Below are 23,564 nucleotides of genomic sequence, written 5' to 3' on the forward strand. Positions count from 1 at the left end.
ACAAATAAGAATGCGGAATACAGGGTTAATGGTAGGGTTCTTGGTCAGGTGGAGGAACAGAGGGATCTTGGGGTCTATGTACATAGATCTTTGAAGGTTGCCACTCAGGTGGATAGAGTTTGTAAGAAGGCCTATGGAGTATTATCGTTCATTAGCAGAGGGATTGAATTCAAGAGTCGTGAGGTGATGTTGCAGCTGTACAGGACTTTGGTTAGGCCACATTTGGAGTACTGTGTGCAGTTCTGGTCGCCTCACTTTAGGAAAGATGTGGAAGCTTTGGAGAGGGTGCAGAGAAGATTTACCAGGATGTTGCCTGGAATGGAGAGTAGGTCATACGAGGATAGGTTGAGAGTTCTCGGCCTTTTCTCGTTGGAACGGCGAAGGATGAGGGGTGACTTGATAGAGGTTTATAAGATGATCAGAGGAATAGATAGAGTAGACAGTCAGAAACTTTTTCCCCGGGTACAACAGAGTGTTACAAGGGGACATAAATTTAAGGTGAAGGGTGGAAGGTATAGGGGAGATGTCAGGGGTGGGTTCTTCACCCAGAGAGTGGTGGGGGCATGGAATGCGCTGCCCGTGGGAGTGGTAGAGTCAGATTCATTGGCGACCTTTAAGCGGCATTTGGATAGGTACATGGATGGGTGCTTAATCTAGGATAGAAGTTCGGCACAACATCGTGGGCCGAAGGGCCTGTTCTGTGCTGTATTGTTCTATGTTCTATGTTCTAACCACAGCTGAATGGCAGAACAGATTCGATGGGCGAAATAACTTAATTCTGCTCCTATACTTTATGATCTTATGGAGTTTAAAAATTATGCAAAGAACTTTAAGACTCACTTATATTTTTATGTACAGCCTTACCTCTTGGGCTGTCTTTGTCACAGCAATTGCTTCAGCCTTGCCCAAGTGTTGCACCATCTGGTAGAATAAACCATCTTTGTTCTCTAGAAGAACACAGGGCTCTGCAAACTCTGCAACTCTTCCTGCTTCAAGCACCTACAGTTAACAAACAAAAAAAAATGCTTAATTTGCACTGTCAATTAAAGTAGTCTCAATTTCCAAGCTGGGTTTTTGGATTTGTTACATTGTTCATTTGAAAGCAGAATGTGGCACCTATGCCTCTCCCGACTAAAACATGTGGGTGCATCAATGTATGAGAGAGACGGAAAAGTGACCACATCTACCTTGCAGCAATATAATGTTGACAGCAGCTTAAATTACTTTAAGGTGAGATATCTGTACCTATCACAGAAGCAAGTCTTTCTCGAAACTCAGATGCCAAACTACAGGTAGTCCTACACACTGGGGAGCCCAGTTAAGTCTGAAGGTGAAAGTGAGCACTGCAGATGTTGGAGATTAGAGTCAAGAATGTGGTACTGGAAAAGCACAGCAGGTCAGGCAGCTACCGAGGAGCAGGAAAATTGACGCTTCGGGCAAAAATTCTTCATCAGGAGCTCTTTCCAGCACCATACTCTTGACAGTTAAGTCTGAAGTCAGGGCTCTCATTGAGCAAGTGGGTGGGTGTTGGACTCAGATTCAAGATGCTGGAGTTTGAATCAGAGGTGAGAAGGTACCCCTGCGCCAATCAGCCCAAGGTATCACCTTGTGCTCGACATTAGTCTTAGCCCTAAAGCCACTGGGCTTCCTGTACAGCCTTTCCCCACCCTGGATAAAACACTGTCACAGGTGGTGTGGCCTTTAAGTGGCCATAAATTGACCCAAAGCCTTCCCCAATTTTTGGCAGGTCTGGGCCAGGCAACAGAAAGGTCGCTCAGTTCATTTAGAGTTCACAACTGCCTTTAAACTAATCAGCAAAGAGGTGTGAAACACAGCTCACACAGATAGAAGGACCCAAAAATTGAGTTTTTGCAGTTTCTTTTTGAACACTATGTAATTTGATTTGGAACGAGACTTCAGATCTAATTTGAACTCAATGTAGCATTTTTCAGTTGATTATGTACAATCTGAATTAAACCTAGTTTTTAAAAAAAAATTGAAGTGGACTTGATTCTGCAATGGTATACGCTATCATGGATGATTAATTCCTTGTTAATCTTTCATGATGTTGCCGAAAGGAGAGTAAGTGTCTTATTTTACAGAAGTCAATATGCCATATGATTGTCTCACCAAACACAACTAATGTTGTACGTCAGGATGGGTTATTTGGTTTTAGAGAGATGTGGGAGAGTGATAGCTATGGGGAAATTAAAAAAAAGTTTTTAAGAGAAGATGCTCAGACTGTACGAGAGAAGAGTACTATAGAGATGATAAATGGTTGAGTGAATCCGACTGTTTGCCATTTGCAGGTCATCTCTATTTTCGAAAGTAATTCTTTATATGATAAACTGAAAAGTCTAATATCCCAGGATATCTTGGGACTGTGTTCTTTTTTAGCCTTCTTTATTTATTCTTTATTTTAAATTCCCAACTAAAAGATTTGTTTTCTAATTCTATTCATTAGATTTCCCAATTTATTGGCACTGCAAGATCCTTTCCCAATTAAAGAAGGGATATATATCTCTCCTGAGTTCCATTTGTCCTTAGTTTCCCTCAAACCAAAGCTCCTCCCTCTTAACAACTTCACAATTTTGGCGCACCGCCATTTGATTTTAGGCCCTCTCTTCATCTCCCCATTCTCCTCATTGCTTTCCATGTTGGCATATTGGCAGTAGTCAAATCACTCACTGTTGGGGGGGTCGGGGGGTGCGGGGGTAATGCTCAAAGTAGCAATCTCTACTTCCAAGAGACTATGGACACTTACGTTTTGGGTTGCTGAATGAAAAGATCAGCGAAATTATGAAAAAAAAACAAATTATAGGGCAGAGATTGATAACTAAAAAGAGTAATTGCAAATAAAATAGAATGAAAAAACAATGCATAAACAGACCAAGGTACTGCCAAGATACAGATACTGCCAAAATACTGGACTAGATCTTCAGTCATGTTGACATGGGAGCCCTTTTCAGATGGCTGCTGGTACCCAATTCTGGATTTATTGTGTGGGGTTTGTTGAGGTCTCAAGTGCACACCAGCCATTTCTGGCTTGGCCGGTTCTATTGTGGAGTCAAACAGGGACTAGCCCTCCCTAATTTCCATCGAGTCAGACTCTGTTCTTAAGGATACATAATTCACTGTAATTCAAGTAAACCATAGACTGCATGGTATGAAAGCTTTATTTAAGTAGTTCTCCTCATCCTACCCAATATTAGGCTACAATTTTCATCTTCAATCCCTCCATGGCTCATCTTGCCCATCATGATGAGTAAACCCCTTCAAACAGCCTCCTGCTAAGCTATGTTATGCCCATGGCCATTTATGTACTGTATGCTACACATAACTTCATAGTAGCAGTTCAGTGCGGAAAAGTCATGACTTCACAATCTTTCACTACATTAAATGAATTCCTTTCTAATCCAGGACAATGCATGGGTCTACTATCCAGAGCCTGTAATGTTTCAGCGGCCAAAATGCAAGACACCTGAAACCAATTAACCTTCTGTAAACAGTGTGGTGACCAGAACTATGCAATATTCCAAATGTAACCTAACTAAAGTTCCATAAAGCTGCAGCATAACTTGCTTATCTTTATACTCAATGCCCCATCTAATGAAGGCAAGCATACCATCGGCCTTTTTTTAAGCTGCCTTATCTATCTCTATTGCCAACTTCACTGATTTGTGAATCTGCATGCACAGATCCCTCTGCATATCAATACCCATAAGGGTTCTGCCATTTACTGTATAATTGCTACCTATACCGGACCTTCCAAAATGCATCACCTCATATTTGTCTGAATTAAACTGCATTTGCCACTCTTCTTCCCATGCCTCCAACTGATCTATATCCAATATATTTATATATAGGAGATAATCCTCCTCACTATCCACAAACTCCACCAATCTTTGTATCATCCACAAATTTATGAATTAGACCAGCTACAGTTTCTTCCAAATCATTTATGTAGACCATGAATAGCAGAGGTCCCAGCACTGATCCCTGTGGAACACCCTTAGTCACAATCCTCCATTCCACTACCTTCTGTCTCCTATGACTAAACCAGTTCTGTATTATTCTTGCCAGCTCACCCAATACCATGGTGACCTTTTGTAACAATCTGCCATGAGTGATCTTGTCAAAGGCTTTATTGAAGTCCATGTAGACAACATCGACCGCTTTTCCATCAATCATCTTCGTCAACTCCTCAAAAACTCAATCAAGTTAGTGAGGCATGACCTCCCCTGCAAAAAGCCCATGGTGTCTATCATTAATAGGTCCATTTGCTTCTAAGTGTGTATAGATCTTGTCCCGGAGAAACTTTTCCAATAATTCCCCTACCACTGACATGAGGCTCATAGGCCTGTAATTTCCAGAATTATCCATTACACCTTTTAAACAATGGGACAACTCTGGCTATTCTCCTGTCCTCTGGGACCTCATCTGTGGCAAAACAGGATGTTTATCCATGCTCCAGCAATTTGTTCTTTTGCCTCCCTCAATATTTTCTGAGATAGATTCTACCAGGATCTGGGGACTTAGCTACTTTAATACTTCCCAGGTGAGAGCCCAAATAATCATTAGGTTAGAGGTGTCGCAAAGCTAGTCCTTTATTTTCTAAAAACTGTTCCTTGGATCAAGGCTATTCTATCCTTGATTTTTTCTCAGAGGGGTAATAAAGCAGGCCGGGCTCCGATCAGACTGGTTTGGTACAGAGATGAAAAGGATTTTGAGAGGCCTTTTGTTTATGCGTAAACAGATGAGGCTAAAGTGGTCATGTTTTAGAAATGACCTGTTGAATGAAAGGAGAATGGTCAGCTCTCTGTCTGAGCAGGTTAGTTCAGTCTAGAACTGGTTGGGAGTTCAACAGTGAGCTGTGTGGAAACTCTCTCTTCTGCCTTCTAACTTTAACCTGCAAGCATTTGACTCTTTTTTGTACTGTGTTTTAAAGGGGGTTTGCTTATTGAGACTATTGTTAATATTTGGAACAGCATACTTAAGTCTAGTTTGGATAGGCGGAGTTCTGTAGTGGTTCTTTATTCTGTTATTCGTGTTTCATTGTGTAATTTTGTGAATAAATTTTTGTCGGTTTTAAACCTGGTAGTCAACTTGCTAACTTAAATCCAGGTAATTTTCACTGTACACTTACTGAAACAAACTGCAAAGTTATGGTCTGGACTGCCTGCTTAAGAATGTTTTAAGTGGTCTGGCGTAGTCCATAACAGGGGGCACAATCCGCTACGGCTAGTATGAAGGACCACAGGAGGACCACATGTGACATGAGCTGGCATGGATCAGACATGAGGTATTTGTGAAGGATGAGGGGATTTGAAGCCCCTTCTCTTTTGACTATGGGACAAAGTCGGTCTTATAACTCGCAGTGCTTGGCTGCCTCTGCCTCTGAACTGCTTGGGGTTGACTGGTCGAATTGCAGCAGGTACCTGAAATTTTGCAATGAAGATTCTGCTTCTGGAACCACTACTTCCCTAGGTGGGTGGACTACGTTAGGAATTTTCCTGACTTTTCCTATTTGTCGAGGATTAAAATCCAACCCATTCTATTTTATTTAGTTTCTGTTGATTTTTCTCTTTCCATCCAGTCATAAGAATAACATGCTTATAATTCCTATTTGGAGCTGTTCTTCCTTTCTCTTGTCTGCATACCATCTGCTGGGGTGGCACGAGCACTCTGTCTCACAGTACCAAGGACCCGAGTTTGATTCCACCCTCAGGTGATTGCGCAAACTCCACACACATTCTCCTCGTCTCTGTGTGGGTTCTCTCCCACAGTTCAAATATGTGCAGGTTAGATGGATTGGCCATGCTAAATTGCCCACAGTGTTCAGGGATGTGAAGGCTAGGTGGATTTGCAATGCAAAATGCAGGGTTAGAGGGAAATATTTGGGGATGGGTGGAATGCTTTTTGGAGGATCAGTTTGGACTCAATGGGCCAAATAGCCTGCTTCCACGCTAAAGGGATTCTATTCTTATGAATCTCTGGATTCATTGATAAAGCCAGATTAATTTAAAGGAATGCCTTCAAATATAACCTTATGTAATTAAAGCCAAGCATGCTCTAAACTGAAAGCAAGACAAATTGCAGAACAAAACTAAATTATTAAACATCCAATGGCAAATTTGACTGAAGAAGAAAATAATGCTTAGGAAAACAGGGAAATACCAAAAACTAAACCAAATGGTTCAGAAGCTGTTATCAAAATAGCCAAAAGCACACTTGTTACAAATGCCGTATGGACAGATGTCTTCTAAGAAAGAATTCTGAACTTCAAATTGATAACTAAAAGAATGACATTGATGACTAAATATGAGGATAGTGCAATTGATATGGTTTATATGGACTTCAATGAAGCATTTGACAAGGCCCCACATGCAAGTCTGGTCCAAAAGGGATCCATGGCAACTTGGCAAACTGGATCCAAAATTTACTTGCAAATAGGAGGAACAGGGTGATAGTGAAAGGATATTTTGTGATGGAAACCTGTGACCATTGGGTACCACTGAGGTCAGTGCTGGGACCCTTGCTCTTTGTTATGTACATGAACAAATGTAGAAGGTATAATCAGTAAGTTTGCAGGTGACATGAAAATTGATGGTATTGGTAATGAAGAGGATGGTCCTAGGCTGTAGTCTGATATTGGTCAGCTAGTAAATGGGAAACGGAACTTCATCACTTTGAGGTGATGCATTTTGGGATGTCCAATAAGGGAAGGAAATACTCAAATGAATGGTAGGTCTCTGCCAATTACCGAGGAAAAAAGGGAACTTGATATTCAAATCAATAGGTCCCTGATGGTGTTAGCACAGGTAGCGAGCGTGAAAAAGGCAGCCGGGCTTGCTTGCCTTCGCCAGCTGGGCATAGAATACAGAAGCAAGGAAACCTTGTTACAACTTTATAAGACATTGATTAGGCCACACAGATGGAATACTGTGCGCATTTGTGGTTGCCACACTAATTGGGAGGATGTGATTGAACTGGAGAATGTGCAGAGGAGATTCACCAGGATGTTGCCTGGGAAAACAAAGTTTTATTTTCGTCACTAACAATCGAAACATCTAAGTTTACCGTTAAACTAAGATCCTGGTTTTGTGAGAGCTTGATACCAACCCTTCATGCTAATTCTGATATTCCAGCTTGAAAAAAAGGTCTCAAAAGGTGTTTATTGGCTTGGAACAGACTGCTTGGTTCCTATGTCTCAGCCCCTTTTATGAAAAAAAAATCTTAAAGACAGAGTATCATCACAACTCTCCCCTTTAAAATAAATGAGCCAATAACATACAAAGATGGCTTCAATTTTAAAAACCTTTTGTCTTATGCTTTTAATACACTACAATAAGTATGATCATATTAACTCTAAGCATGCAAGCATTCAATACTACAATCTGTTTCTTCAGCCATCTCCGCCTTCCTTCATCACAGTTGTTTCGTTTTGGCAATTACGTTCTCCCTTCCTACCAAGTGTACAGTTTTCAAATTGAATGGCTGTAAGAATAAGCTCCATCTAAATAGTCTGGAATTTCTGTCCTTAATTTTTTCTATAAATGTTAAGGGGTTATAATCAGTATATACAATTATCTCAACCACAATACTGGCAATGTAAGTGTCGAAATGTTGCAATGCCAACACCAAACTTAAGGTCGCCTTCTCAACTGTAGATTATTTCTATTGATGAATAGTCAGCTTTTTGAAAAAAAGTACCCAATAGGTCTTCCTATCTCCATGCCATTGTCTTGGAGGAGTACAGCACTAATACTTATATCACTCTCATGACAGCTACCTTGAATGGCTTAGTGTAATTAGGTGTGGTTAACACAAGAGCTTATGCTTGAAACTTCCATTCTCCTGCTCCTCGGATGCTGCCTGATCAGCTGTGCTTTTCCAGCACCAATCTCTTCGACAATTTTCAGTTTGTCAAATGCCTTCTGCCACTCTTCTGTTTATAAAAATTTTATGCATTTCTTCAACAGGTCAGTCAATGGAACAACCACACTGCCAAAATCTGGAATGAATTGTTGACAAAAATCACTCAGTCCCAGGAATCATAGTACTTCCCTCTTCATCGACAGTATGAGAAACTCAATAATATTTGTTTTCACATTCTGTGGGACCACTTGTTTATGTCCAACTACATGGCCCAGGAACGTGATTTGGGCTTTTGGGAACTCACTCTTAGCCAGGTTTATCACCTCCGGAAGTTGATCGAACAATTCCGATGGATGCGTCAAACGTTCCTTCTATGTCATAGAGTCTACAGCATGAGAACAGATCCTTCAGCCCAACTTGCCCGTGGCATCCATTTTTACAATTTAAAGTAGTTCCATTTGCTTGCATTTGGTCCATACCCCTCCATACGTATGCCATCCATGTACCTGTGTAAGTGTCTCTTAAATGACAAAATTGTTCTCACTTCCACCACTATCTGTGGCAGCCTGTTCCAGACACTTACCAGTCTCTGTGTGAAAAAAATGTCCCTCTGGCCCTTTTTCTTTTTCTCCTATCTCACCTTAGTCCTATGCCTTTTAGTTTCAGACTTCCCTATCATGGAGAAAACTGTCCACTATCTACCATATCTACACCCCTCATGATTTTATATACCACGATAAGGTCACCCCTCAGCCTCCTATGCTTCAGTGAAAAGAAATCCCAGTCTATCCAACCTCTCTTTATAACTCAAAACTTCCAGTCCAGGTAGCACCCCCATAAATATTTTTTACAATCTTTCTAGTTTAATGCTACCCTCTCTATAGTAGGGTTACCAGAACTGCAGTGTTCCAAATATTTGTTGGCTACTATTACTACAGTTAAGCTGCAACTTTCTTCAATTATATTGTCTTTGAGCATACGTTCAACCTCTTTTTAAAGCTGTGCAAATTTAGAGGGTTAAGTCTATCAGGATGTTGCTTAATTGGAACAGCAATTTTAATATCTATATTATGTATTAATCATATTAGTACATTCCATCTTAGATTAGATTAGATTAGATTAGATTACAATCAGTGTGGAAACAGGCCCTTCGGCCCAACAAGTCCACACCGCCCCGCCGAAGCGCAACCCACCCATACCCCTACATCTACATCTACATCTACCCCTTACCTAACACTACGGGCAATTTAACATGGCCAATTCACCTAACCTGCACATCTTTGGACTGTGGGAGGAAACCGGAGCACCCGGAGGAAACCCACGCAGACACGGGGAGAATGTGCAAACTCCACACAGTCAGTTGCCTGAGGCAGGAATTTAACCCGGGTCTCTGGCGCTGTGAGGCAGCAGTGCTAACCACTGTGCCACTATTTCCACATATCCCCCCATGTTATTGTAATAACTCTTTTAGGCAATTTTGATTTTCCTCTGAAAGATAATCAATAATTTATCCCAAATTTTGAGAACTTAGTCATTGTCCAATTTAATTTCAAGGATATCCAATGCAGAATCATCTGAACTTGGTTCTTCATTCTGTGTTCTAACTGGTAACACATTTTCCTTTTATTTTCTTTCCCTATCCAAATACCTTCTCAACATATTCACATGTCACAATGTGAGATTTCTTTCTACCTGGCATTCTTATCAATTCACTCACTCAACTTCTTTTCAATTTTGATAACAGCACCTATTTTTGCCTTTAAAAGTTCTCCTACCATTGGGGATAACAATAACACTTTATCTCCACAACAAAATGGTGAAATTTCAATTTATTCTCTGCTTCCCACTTCATCACATTTTGTTACTTTTTAAACACTTGCCAGCCAACGTATCTGTTCTATTTAAGCTTTTCCTAAAATTTGACACATTGTTCAAATATATGGTCTCTGAACTCTGACTCATCAATTTCTCCTTAATTAATTTCAGTGGTCCACTCATGTCATGCCCAAAAACTAATTCAGGTAGACTGAATTTAGTAAATTTATTAAGTATATACCTAATTGCAAACAGTACAAATGAAATTCCTTTATCCCAAACCTTTTAAAGCCCTTAACACTTTAAAATTTGATGCCATTTTACCATCTCCCTGCGATCTTATTTTATTTATTATTCTCAGTGTACCCAAGTATGGTGAAAAGTTTTGTTTTGCAAACAGTACAGGCAGATCATAACAAACAAAGTGTTATGGACCCGGCCAGACCCCTCAAAACATTTCAAGAAGGTAGCCCAGGCCCTAACTTTGCTAGTTGGTCTAAGCAGGTGTAAAGTGGGTATTCCAAGAGAGAATCAACTGGTCAAACCACTTCATTTTAAACAAAACAGAATTTATTTACAAGGTTATTGAATGAAACACGAAGAACAGAAAACAGAATACCAAACAACTTATTCTATCTGAAAACCCAACAGATCATCCTACCTAATGATGCTGTTCCAGATACTTGCAACAATCCCCATAAACACCCCTTGACACAAAAGATAAAATCAAATACAAAAGTTCTTACAGGATAAAAGTCAGAGAGAGAGAGTACCAGCCTGGACCTAATTCTGGGTCCAGCAGTTTTTCAATATTACTGCGAGAAAAAAACAAACCAGAGAAAAGCTGAGCTAGGAGAACTGGCCACACCCCTTTCATTGTACTTGTGTTTTTGTTTAAACTTTAAAGTTTTTTTCCTGAGGCAGTTAGCTATTATCAAATTGACCCTAAACCCCTTCAATCTCCAGACTTTTCGGAGTCTGTATCATTTATGACCTCCCTGAATAAAAAACCAAGGACTACACTAACCTTGTTAACAAAGCAGCTCCGTCACAAAAGTCATACAGATCATAGGGTGATTGAACGGAGAGAGGCATACAAAGTTACGGCTGCACAAAGGTGTACAAAAAGCAAGATCAACATTAGATTTGAAATTCGAGAAGTCCATTCAGTAGTCTAATAATAGCGGGGAGGAAGCCTTTCTTGAACCTGTTGGTATATATTCTTATGCTTTTGCATCTTCTGCCTGATGGATTCTGGATAATTCACAGTGGATTTGAACTGGATTTTAATTCCGAAAATATCCATAACTTCCATGAATAACTTTGATGTAAAATTTGACCCTTTATTTGATTGCATTTCTATGGTAATCTGGATCTTGTAAAAACTTGCAGTACCACTTCTACAAACCTTTTAGCCATGACACTGTGCAATGGAGTGGCCTCTGCAAATGTAATACACACATTCATTACAGTCAACATATACTCATCCCATTTTGTGTTTTCTGTTAGGTTCCTAGGCAACCAATTAAGACTCTTGTAAAGGTTTCCTCAAATGCAGGAATGGATAGTAAAGGTGCTGGTTTCATCACTGCCTGAGTATGACATGTCCAGCAAAATTCAACATCTTTATACACCCTAAGCCAAAAATAATGTTTATGTATTTTGGCTCGAGTTTTCCTTACTCCCAAATGACTTCCTCCTGGTAATTCATGTGTTACCTGGAACACTTCTTTGCTATAACCCACCAAGTTGCAATACAACTTGATGAACTTCTGCCCATTTTTCATCTGCCTGAATATGTGACAGTTTCCATTTTCTCATCTAGACTTTACTTTTAAGATACTAACATTCTGGGATACATTCAGACTCTTCTTCTGTGTGTACTTTTTGATAGAATTGCTTTAGTTTTTCAAATTTATGTTGTAATTCATCTAACTTCTCTGAAGTAAAAATATCCACATTGTAAGACCATAAGACCATAAGACATAGGAGTGGAAGTAAGGCCATTCGGCCCATCGAGTCCACTCCGCCATTCAATCATGGCTGATGCGCATTTCAGCTCCACTTGCCAGCGTTCTCCCCGTAGCCCTTAATTCCTCTAGACAACAAGAACCTATCAATCTCGGCCTTGAAGACATTTAGCGTCCCGGCTTCCACTGCACTCCGTGGCAATGAATTCCACAGGCCCACCACTCTCTGGCTGAAGAAATGTCTCCGCATTTCCGTTCTGAAATGACCCCCTCTAATTTTAAGGCTGTGTCCACGGGTCCTAGTCTCCTCGCCTAACAGAAACAATTTTCTAGCATCCACCTTTTCAAAGCCATGTATTATTTTGTACGTCTCTATTAGATCTCCCCTTAATCTTCTAAACTCCAACGAATACAATCCCAGTATCCTCAGCCGTTCCTCATATGCTAGACCTGTCATTCCAGGGATCATCCGTGTGAATCTCCGCTGGACACGTTCCAGTGCCAGTATGTCCTTCCTGAGGTGTGGGGACCAAAACTGGACACAGTACTCCAAATGGGGCCTAACCAGAGCTTTATAAAGTCTTAGTAGTACATCTCTGCTTTTATATTCCAACCCTCTTGAGATAAGAGACAACATTGCATTCGCTTTCTTAATCACAGACTCAACCTGCATGTTTACCTTTAGAGAATCCTCGACTAGCACTCCCAGATCCCTTTGTGCTTTGGCTTTATTAAGTTTCTCACCATTTAGAAAGTAGTCCATTCCTATATTCTTTTTGCCAAAGTGCAAGACCTCGCACTTGCTCACGTTAAATTCCATCAGCCATTTCCTGGACCACTCTCCCAACCTGTCTAGATCCTTCTGTAGCCTCCCCACTTCCTCAGTACTACCTGCCTGTCTACCTAACTTTGTATCATCGGCAAACTTCGCTAGAATGCCCCCGGTTCCCTCATCCAAATCATTAATATATAATGCGAACAGCTGTGGCCCCAGCACCGAACCCTGCGGGACACCGCTCGTCACCGGCTGCCATTCTGAAAAAGAACCTTTTATCCCAACTCTCTGCCTTCTGTTAGATAGCCAATCCTCAATCCATCCCAGCAGCTCACCTCGAACACCATGGGCCCTCACCTTGCTCAGCAGTCTCCCGTGTGGCACCTTATCAAAGGCCTTTTGAAAGTCCAGATAGACCACCTGTACTCCTTGTACTCCACCTGTTCTTGTTTCTTTCCAACTAGTTGCTCAAGCACGGTTTCCGGTATCTGAACTTTGACTTCGCTAAGAGTACTCCTTGATTTCTCCACCTGTTTCAATCTGTGGCTTTGTGACCTTGTTACCAGTCAGGAAAACTTCCTATTATACCTCAGTTGTCTGACTCTTCCACTGGCTTTTCATCTATACTAGGCATTACTCCCTCCTTTGATCCAGCGATATCATTACTGAGGCGATATCATTACTGTGTTTCTGGACATCAGAATCTCTCCATGACCTATATCACCACTTTTCACCTGCCTCTCCAACCTCACTTTATATAATGGAACACTGCTTTTCTCACCATGAATTCCACATATTACCACCTTTTCTGGAAATACTCCTTCCCAATTACACACCTCATCTCACCACCAAAGTTGGACATGCTCCTGTATCTCTTAATCTTAATTCCTTTAATTGCTCCTTCTGGCATACATGAGTAAACTGTACCCAAGTAAATTCTTTAAAGAGATCTGGCACTTTCTTCCCAACCAACCCCTGATCAGGTTGTACATTCTGGTACAGATTGTAAACTTCTACTGTGCTTTCCTTTACCACTTCAATAAAACTCACTGGCTTATCCTATTTTCCCACTTCCATGTTCCCAGTGCTTTTTCTAAATAATGCAACTTCATGAGAGCTTTTTACATTCCTTTTCTCTCATGGGTTTCCGTTTTAACCTCTAGTAAACTTTCTTTACTATCTTCTTTTCCCATTACCACCTGAGGATTTCTCTTTTCCACAATTTAACTTCTTCACAGATTGAAATTGGTTTCAGAAGCCAAACTTTGATTTATGTACTAACTCATAATCATCTGCCATTTCCACAGCTAATCTTGCAGCCTTAAATTTCTACTCTTCCACTCACAATTTCAGGAAGTGAATTTTTGAACTCCAAAATAATCATCTAAGTGTGTCATATGTCTGATCTATTTGTAATGCCATTATCCATTTATCAGAGATACGTTGTTTTATCATTTGTGCGTCTGACCAGGTTCCCTCATCAGATTCCTGAACCAAGTCTGTAGGCTTCTGGTATTAGTTTATATGCACTTACGATGGCTTTTTTCACATAATACTCCTCAGAGATCTCCTCACTAGCTCTACCTACCAACTTTGTTTGATCGCAGGTCATTTCCATTTGTTTCCCACTTGCTCAAATGAAACGAAAAAGGCTTCTACGTCCTTCTTGTCAAACTTAATCAATGCTTGGACATATATTAATTCCCACCAGGCTCTCTATCACTGTCCTTATCATTACTCCTATTTTCTACCTCTACCTCTGCCATTTCAAGCTAACTTCTGAATTTTCAGTTCTAATCTATGAAGGTCAAAAACTGTGGGCGGCACAGTGGCACAGTGGTTAGCACTGCTGCCTCACAGCACCAGAGACCCGGGTTCAATTCCCGCCTCAGGCGACTGACTGTGTGGAGTTTGCACATTCTCCCCGTGTCTGCGTGGGTTTCCTCCGGGTGCTCCGGTTTCCTCCCACAGTCCAAAGATGTGCAGGTCAGGTGAATTGGCCATGCTAAATTGCCCGTAGTGTTAGGTAAGGGGTAGATGTAGGGGTATGGGTGGGCTACGCTTTGGCGGGGCGGTGTGGACTTGTTGGGCCGAAGGGCCTGTTTCCACACTGTAAGTAATCTAATCTAATACTCTTTCTCCCTTTCTTCTGCTTTCAATCAAAATTCAAAATCTTTCATTTCCGTTTCATGTTCAGGCAGCTTCATTTGCAATTGAATTCTAACCATTTCCAAAGATTCTGATACATTTCTGGCAATCACAAATGTTAGCTATTGCTGCAATTACCTCCCCTTTTTGCATAAACAATGGCAACCCCACTCCACCTTGTCTACCAATTCCAAAAGCTTTGCCTTGCTCATTTTCTGTAAAACTCCCAAAGTGACTTCTTCCACCCCCAGGAAACTCTTAGTGACTGGAAGAGCCATTATTACAAAGCATACCCTATTTACCAACTGAATGCAACATGCAAAAAGAAAACAGCAACACACACCACTCATTGTGGTCTTTGAGCTCAATGATCCAAAATCCAACTGGAAATTAGAGATTTTGATCCTGACAAGAACCCTCAATTTGTAATGGATAAGATCAAACCCCCTCAAAATATGTTGAGAAGATAGCCCAGGCCTAAAATTTTTCTTATTTTTAAAGGCAAGCATGTTGTGTTGTGGGTGCAATTTGATTGGTCAAACTATTGGCTTGAAGCAAAACATACATTATTCTCACACTGTAACTAAAAGATAAACAGAAAAAAAGAATTCAAATAACTTAATCGAAGAATAGATTATTTAATAACTAAACAGCAACTGTTCTCATACAGTAACATCCTATAAACACACTCAAGCATTTTTCAGTAGCAGGGAGACATATAGATCAGCTTCCAAACCCTAACAGCAACTTAAAATTAAATTAAAATCCTGGTTCTGAGGGAGTTTGACCCCATCCCTTCATGCTACTTATCTTGTTCCATTGTTCTCTAAAAAAACAACTCTAAAGCCCCACAAGCTGTTAGCATCATTGAATCCCCCACTATCAACATCCTAGGAGTTATCTTTGATCAGAAACTTAACTGGACTCACCACATAAATGCAGTGGCTACAAGAGCAGTTAAGAGGCTAGGAATACTGTGGAGAGTAACTCACCTCCTGACTCCCAAAAGCCTATCTACCAACTTCAAGGCACAATTCATAAATGTGATGGAGTACTCCTCACTTGCCTGGGGATGAGTGTACTACCAACACTTGAGAAGCTTAATACTATCCAGGACAAAGCAGCCAACTTGGTCGACACTGCATCCACAAGCATCTACTCCCTCCACGCCTGATGCTCAGCAACAACAGTATGTACTATCGACAAGATGTGCTGCAGAAATTCACCAGATTTCCAGACCGATCTTCCAAACATAAGACCACTTCCATTTAGAAGGACAAGGGCACAGAAATATGGGAACACCACCATCTTAAAATTCCCTTCCAAGCCACTCCCCATCCTGACTTGGAAATATAACACCATTCCTTAACTGTCACTGTATCAAAATCCTGGAGAATTCCCTCCTTAACAGTATTGTGGCTCAGCCCACAACAGGTGGACTGCAATGGTTCAAGAAGGCAGCTCACCACCACCTTCTCAAGAGCAACGAGGGATGGGCAATAAATGCTGGCCAGCCAGGGATGCCCACATCTCACTAAAATGAATATACAAAAAAAATTTAAAGACACAGTCCCATAACATAACATTGTTATAACCCACTTAAATGTGACAGACTAGAGAACACGTGACACCCCTGTTTAAAAAGGGAGTAGACTGAATGGTGAAGGTGGTATTTGGTGCGCTTGCCTTTATTGGTCAGTGCATTAAGTATAGGAGTTGGGAGGTTATGTTGCTGCTAAACAAGACATTGGTTGGACCACTTTTGGAATACTGATTTCAATTCTGGTCTTGCTACTATAGAAAAGATGTTGTGAAATATGTAAGGGTTCAGAAAAGATTTACAACGATGTGCAGGGTTGGAGGATTTGAGTTATAGGAAGAGGATGAATAGGCTGGGGCTGCTTTCCTGAGAGTGTTAGAGGCTGAGGGGTGACCTTGTAGAGGTTTATAAAATGATAAGAGGTATGGATAGGGTGAATAGCCAAGGTCTTTATGCCAGGGTAGGGGAATCCAAAACTAGAGGGCATAGATTTATGATGAGAGGGGCAAGATTTAAAAGGCACCAAAGGGGTGACGTTTTTGTGCAGAGTATGATGTGTCTATGGAATGAGATGCCAAACGACCTGGTGGAGGCTGGTACAATTAGAACATTTAAAAAGCATCTGCATGGGTAGAAGAATGGGAGGGTTTTAGAGGGATATGGGACAAATGCGACTAAATTTATTTAGGATATCTGGTCGGCATGGATTGAAAACTCTGCTTCCGTGCTATACATCTCTATGATTTTTATAGCTTAGTCCTAACTCTTTATAAGCCAGTGTGCAATTAACTGTCAATGTTTAGCAATTATAATGAGTCAGGAATCAAGCAGTACCATTAGTACCACATGTGCTCTTACAGGATCATCCTACTTTGAGATGGTGGAGGCATCTGATGTGATAGCATGGTGTTATGTTATTCATAGACTCCATAGTGTAGAAGCAGGATATTTGGCCTATTGGGTCAACACCAACCCTCTGAAGAGCATCCCACCCAGACCCATCCCCTACACTATCCTTGTAACTATGCATTCCCCATAGCTAATTCACCTAATCTATACATCCCTGGCACAAGGGGCAATTTAGCATGGCCAATCCACCTGATCTAAATACCTTTGGGCTGAGAGTGGAAATTCAGTACACGGCGGAAACCTATGAAGACATGGGGAGAAAGTGCAAACTCCACACCTGAGGGTGGAATTGAACCTAGGTCATAGAATCATAGAGTCACAGAGATGTACAGCACGGAAACAGACCCTTTGCTCCAGATGCCGACCAATCTAGATATCGCGAACCAATCTAGTCCCACCTGCCAGCACCTGGCCCATATCCCTCCAATGCCTTCCTGTTCACATACCGATCCTAATGCCTATTAAATGCTGCAATCGTACTAGCCTCCACTACTTCCTCCGGCAACTCATTACATTGAGGCACTACCTTATGCATGAACAAGTTGCTCCTAGATCTCTTTTACATCTTTCCCCTCTCACCCTAAACCTATGCCCTCTAATTGTGGACTCCACCACCCCATTGAAATGCTTTATCTATTTGTCCTATCCATGCCCCTCATGATTTTATAAACCTCTATAAGGTCACCCCCAGCCTCCGACGCTCCGGGGAGACAGCCCCAGCCTATTCAACCTCTCCCTATAGCTAAAATCCTCCAAGCTTGGCAACATGTTTGTAAATATTTTCTGAACCCTTTCAAATGTCACAACTTCCTTCTGATAGGAAGGAGACCAGAATTGCATGCAATATTCCAACAGTGGCCGAACCAACATGGTATACTGCCACAACATGACCTCCCAACTCCTGTATTCAATACTCTGACCAATAAAGGAAAGCATACTAAATGCTTTCTTCACAATCCTATCTACCTGCGATTCTACTTTCAAGAAGCTATGAACTTGCACTCCAAGGTCTCTTTGTTCAGCAACACTCCCTAGGACCTTACCATTAAGTGTATAAGTCCTGCTAAGCTTTGCTTTCCCAAAATGCAGCACCTCGCATTTATCTGAATTAAACTCCATCTGCCATTTCTCAGCCCATTGGGCCCTCTGTTCAAGATCCCGTTGCAATTTGAGGTAAGCTTCTTTGCTGTCCAATACACCTCCAATTTTGGTGTCATCTGCAAATTTACTAACTGTAACTCTTAAGCACACATCCAAATAATTTGTATAAGTGACAAAAAGTAGTGGACCCAGCACTGATCCCTGTGGCACTCCACTGGTCACAGGCCTCCAGTCTGAAAAACAACCCTCCACCACCACCCTCTGTCTTCTACCTTTGAGCCAGTTCTGTATCCAAATGGCTAGTTCTCCCTGTATTCCACGAGAGCTAACCTTGCTCACCAGTGTCCCATGGGGAACCTTGTCGAATGCCTTACTGAAATCCATATAGATCATATCCATCGCTCTGCTCTCATCAATCCTCTTTGTTACCTCTTCAAAAACTCAATCAAGTTTGTGAGACATGATTTCCCACGCACAAAGCCATGTTGACTATCCTTAATCAGTCCTTGCCTTTCCAAATAATGTACACCCTGTCCCTCAGGATTCCCTCCAAAAACTTGCCCACCACCGACGTCTGGCTCACTGACCTATAGTTCCCTGGCTTGTCCTTACCACTTTTCTTAAATAGTAGCACCACGTTAGCCAACTTTCAGTCTTCCAGGACTTCACCTGTGACTATCGATGATACAAATATCTCAGCAAGGGGCCCAGCAATCATTTCCCTCGCTTCCTGCAGAGTTCTCGAATGCACCTGATCAGGTCCTGGGGGTTTATCCACTTTTATGCGTTTCAAGACATCCAGCACTTCCTTCTCTGTAATATGGACATTTTTCAAGATGCCACCATCTATTTGTCTACATTCTATAACTTACATGTCCTTTTCCACAGTAAACACTGATGCAAAATACCTGTGAACCCCAATCAAGTTTTGAAAGTTCTTGCCCAATACTGTCAAAATTAGCTTTCCTCCAATTTAGAACTTCAACTTTTAGATCTGGTCTATTCTTTTCCATCACTATTTCAAATCTAATACAATTATGGTCACTGTCCCCAAAGTGCTCCCCCGCTGATATTTCAGTCACTTGCCCTGCCTTATTTCTTAAGTGTAGGTCAAGTTATGCACCTTCTCTAGTAGGTATATCCACATACCGAATCAGAAAATTTTGTTGTACACACTTAACAAATTCCTCTCCATCTAAACCCTTAACACTAATTGGCTATCATAACCACCCTATTATTCTGACAGATAACTGAGATCTCCTTACAAATTTGTTCCTCAATTTCCTGCTGACTATTAGGGGGTCGATAATACAATCCCAATTCTTGTTTCTCAGTTTCACCCAAATAACTTCGCTGGATGTATTTCTGGGAATATCCTCCCTCAGTACAACTGCTTATCAAAAATGCCATTCCCCCTCCTCTCTTGCCTCCCTTTCTGTCCTTCCTGTAGCATTTGTATTCTGGAATATTAAGCTGCCAGTCCTGTCCATCCCTGAGCCACGTTTCTGTAAATGCTATGATATCCCAGTTCCATGTTCCTAACCTGAGTTCATCTGCCTTCCCTGCTAAGCCTCTTGCATTGAAATAAATAATTTATCAGTCCTACCTTGTTCTCTACTATGTTCCTGCCTGCCGTGTTTGACTCGCCTTTGTTCTCAACTGTACCAGTCTCAGATTGATCTCTTTCCTCACTTTCTCCTTGGGTCCTACCGTTTCGGCCCCCACTTCCCTAGTTTAAATCCTCCCGAGCAGCTCTAGCAAGTCTCCCTGCCAGTATATTAGTCCTCTTCCAATTCAGTTGCAATCTATCCTTCTTGTACAGGTCACTTCTATTCCAGAAGAGAGTCCAATGATCCAAATATGTGTACCCTTCTCCCATACACCAGTTCCACAGCTATGCATTCATCTGCTCTATCCTCCAATACCTACCCTCACTAGCTCGTCGCACTGGGAGTAATCCAGATATTACTACCCTCAAGGACCTCCTTTTAAATTCTTGTCTAACTTTCTATATTCTCCAGTCAGAATCTCATCCTTTTCCTTTCCTATGTTGTTGGTTCCAATGTGTGTAATAACTTCCTGCTGGGCCCTCTCCCCCTTGAGAACATTCTGCACCCTCTCTGAGACACCCTTGATCCTGGCACCAGTGAAGCACCACACCATTCTGATTTTTTCTGCTGGCCACAGAAACATCTGTCTGTGCCTCAGACTAGACAATCCCCTAACACAATCAATCTATTGGAACCCAACGAACCCCTGATTGCATTAGAGCCAGTCTCGGTACCAGAAACTCGGCTGTTCGTGCTACATTCCCCTGAGAATCCATCACCCCCTACATTTCCTAAGACAGCATACTTGTTTGAAATGGGGATAGCCACAGAAGACTCCTGCATTACCTGCTTACCTCTCTTTCCTTTCCTGGAGTCAACTCATCTATGTGACTGTATCTTCAACTTTTTTCCCTTCCTATAACTGCCATCCAACACATCTTCTTGATCTTGTAAATTCCTCATTGCCTCTAAGTGTAGCTCCAACCGATCCATTCGATCTGATAGGATTTGTAACCAATGGCATTTATTGCAGATATAATCCTCAGTGACATGTAAACTCTTCCTAAACTCCCACGTCGGACAAGAAGAGCATAACACTATACTAAAGGCTATTTTTGCCTTTTCCAATCCGCAGACCCAGAAAGTAGCACAGTCTTATTCCTCGACAAAACACTGCTCCAGGCTAACTTAATACTTACGGCTTATATGTTGAAGTTTAATCAAGAGACATATTTCAATAAAACATATAATCAAGAAAGAACCCACTCTACTCACTGTTGCAGGCTTAGTATAAAGTCACACTTAAACTATTCACTTATCTGTTTCTGTGCAGTGACCTCTCCCAAACAGATTCCTCCAAAATTTGTTGTGAATTTCACTGTTTGTTAATTTTCCCAACCACACTCCGATGCCCTGCGATACATGAATTCAAACAGCAAAGGCAGTAACTGCGCAGTTAGCAGTGTGCGTTTCTTTCTCTCTCCCTCTCCCTGACCTGACCACGTGCTGCCTTTGTCTGTCCTTCTCCCTTTTCCTTGGCACTGTGAGGTAGTGGTGCTAACCACTGAGCTGTGCCTTGAACTGTGTAAACCAGAGGCTGGCCTAACGACCTGAAAATATGAATTCAAGTCTCACTCTTAGGAGATGGAAAATCAAATTCAGTTAATTAAGTAGCAAACTATAAAAAAAAGAAAACCACTACCAATAACGGTGATCTAATTATAATGAATAATAAAAATATTGGATTTTTCTAAAAACCTTTTATTATTTCAATTTTTTTAGGGAAGGAAATCTGTTGTCCTACATTGTCTAGCCTACATTGACTTCAATACGACTGGAATGTGGTTGAGTCTGAACTAGCATCTGAAATGGCCTGGCAAGTCCTTATGACAAAGGACTGCAATAGTTCGAGGCAGCAGCTCACCACCAACTTTTAAGCAGTATTTAGCGGTGGCCAATAAATTCACTTGCATTCCGTGAATGAATATCAATTATTTCACCAGATTGTGGTGAAGCTGTTGATGGAACAAAGTAAAAATTTTCCATCCTTTTCAATGTTTATTGTGCTTTATATTGTTTTTGTTAACTCACTTCCTCCCTAATATCCCTGTTGGCTATATTTGAGACCTGCAATTGAGGAATTTGTAATATAATGAGAGATATTTAAACAATGCAGGTCCTGTGATAGGTTATGAACAGCACTGTTCATATACGGAAAACTTTAAAAAAATCAAAAAATGAAATTATTGGCTTTCCATTGCTCATTCTGTTTAATTTTGTTTTTGCATGTGTACGATGACTGACAAATCTCTGGATCACAAGAAAGAAGGTTTGTATATTTCAATTTCAGTCACACAGAGAAGGAAACTGAAGCATCGTGAGTGAAGCTATAATGGGTTAAAAAAGCTTTAGTATCATACTAAAGTCAGTTAATATTTGGACAGTATGACAGGTACATTTTCTTTTAAATAGCCAATCTATCTTAGTTAAGGATGTTATTTGGAAAGGAAACTTCCTCTTGTGCTAATTCAACATCATGTTCTAAAAACTAGCTTTTAAAAATTTGTAAACACGATAACTCAATTTGCACTTGGGTAAACTACTCATTGAACTCCCATTGTGGCACTATTTTACCAGCTATGTAGATGTCAGGTAGCAGAGGAGCAACCAGTAGTTTCTTATCAATGACTCCTTGAATAACAGGTAATTGTTTTCATCACAGATGCCTTTTTCACATTTCACAGAGGCAACCCGATGCATAAATAGTAACACATGTGGCCTGGCCATGAAAATAAAGTTTCAGCTTATTCTTTGACTCAAAGCGCATATCCTAACATTTTAGGCAGCATGACCAACCTTGCAAAAACTGCATTAAATGGTTTTAATCATGGTATTTTTATCTGCAATGCCACACTTATTTGTCACACTTCACTACCAAACAAGTCAGTAATTTTTTTTCCTGTTCGCAAAAATTCTGCAATATCAATGTTTGGGCAGCACTGTGGCTCAGTGGTTAGCACTGTTGCATCACAGTACCAGGGTCCCGGGTTCGATTCCAACCTCGGGTGACTGTGTGGAGTTTGCACATTCTCCCCGTCTCTGGTGGGTTTCCTCCGGGTGCTCCGGTTTCCACCCACAGTCCAAAAATGTGCAGGTTAGGTGAATTGGCCGTACTTAAATTGTCAATTAGGTGCGTTAGTCAGAGCGAAAAGGGGTTTGGGTGGGTTACTCTTTGGAGGGTCGGTGTGGACGTGTTGGGCCGAAGGGCCTGTTTCCACACTGTAGGGAATCTAATCTAATCTAATCAATAGCACAAAGAATGCAGCTGCAACTGTGGAAGATTCACACATTGCAAGGTTCTTTCAAAATACATATTATTGAATGTTTACTTCATTAAAGTAGGCTTTTACTGCAATCTTTTGTCTGTTACATCATTGAGACCTTTAAATTAATGTATGGTAGCACAGACCATTGCTTACAAATAAATGTGTAAACTATATTTGTTCCGTTTTCTGTGCATGTAATGAATGCCAACTTTAAAAGCAAAAGCATATGTCAAATGTAATTAATTATGTCTTGTTTCTGAAGACAACAGGACTAAATACCCCAAACTTGTAGGTACCATTATACTTTTAGCAAGAAAAACTGTACTTACTTGCTCTTCACCCTTTAGCTCAGGACTTCCCAAACTGTGGGTCACTGCCCCCGATGGAGTCATCAGGCAGCGTTAGGGATTACCAAGCTCTGAGGCAAGATAGTTGTCGTGAGTTTGACTGATATTTGAGGCCAGTATTGTTCTTGAAAGAGTCAATATTGTGGTGCTGGAAAAGCACAACAGGTCAGGCAGCATCAGAGAAGCAGGAAAATCAAAGTTTTGG

The 23,564-nt window shown here is 41.1% G+C and overlaps 1 protein-coding gene across 5 annotated transcripts in view; it reads right to left on the reverse strand.

Moving 5' to 3' along the window:
* Positions 1 to 23,564, reverse strand: part of abcc4 (ATP binding cassette subfamily C member 4 (PEL blood group)) — a 471,758-nt gene that overhangs the window by 55,967 nt on the left and 392,227 nt on the right. For all 5 annotated transcript variants that reach the window (XM_072577875.1, XM_072577874.1, XM_072577873.1 and 2 more), the window contains one exon: positions 865 to 999. In XM_072577875.1, the coding sequence (XP_072433976.1) occupies positions 865 to 999 (135 nt within the window). The remainder of the gene's footprint in view (positions 1 to 864; positions 1,000 to 23,564) is intronic.

The sequence above is a fragment of the Chiloscyllium punctatum genome, chromosome 9 (assembly GCF_047496795.1).
Source record: "Chiloscyllium punctatum isolate Juve2018m chromosome 9, sChiPun1.3, whole genome shotgun sequence".
NCBI lineage: Eukaryota > Metazoa > Chordata > Chondrichthyes > Orectolobiformes > Hemiscylliidae > Chiloscyllium > Chiloscyllium punctatum.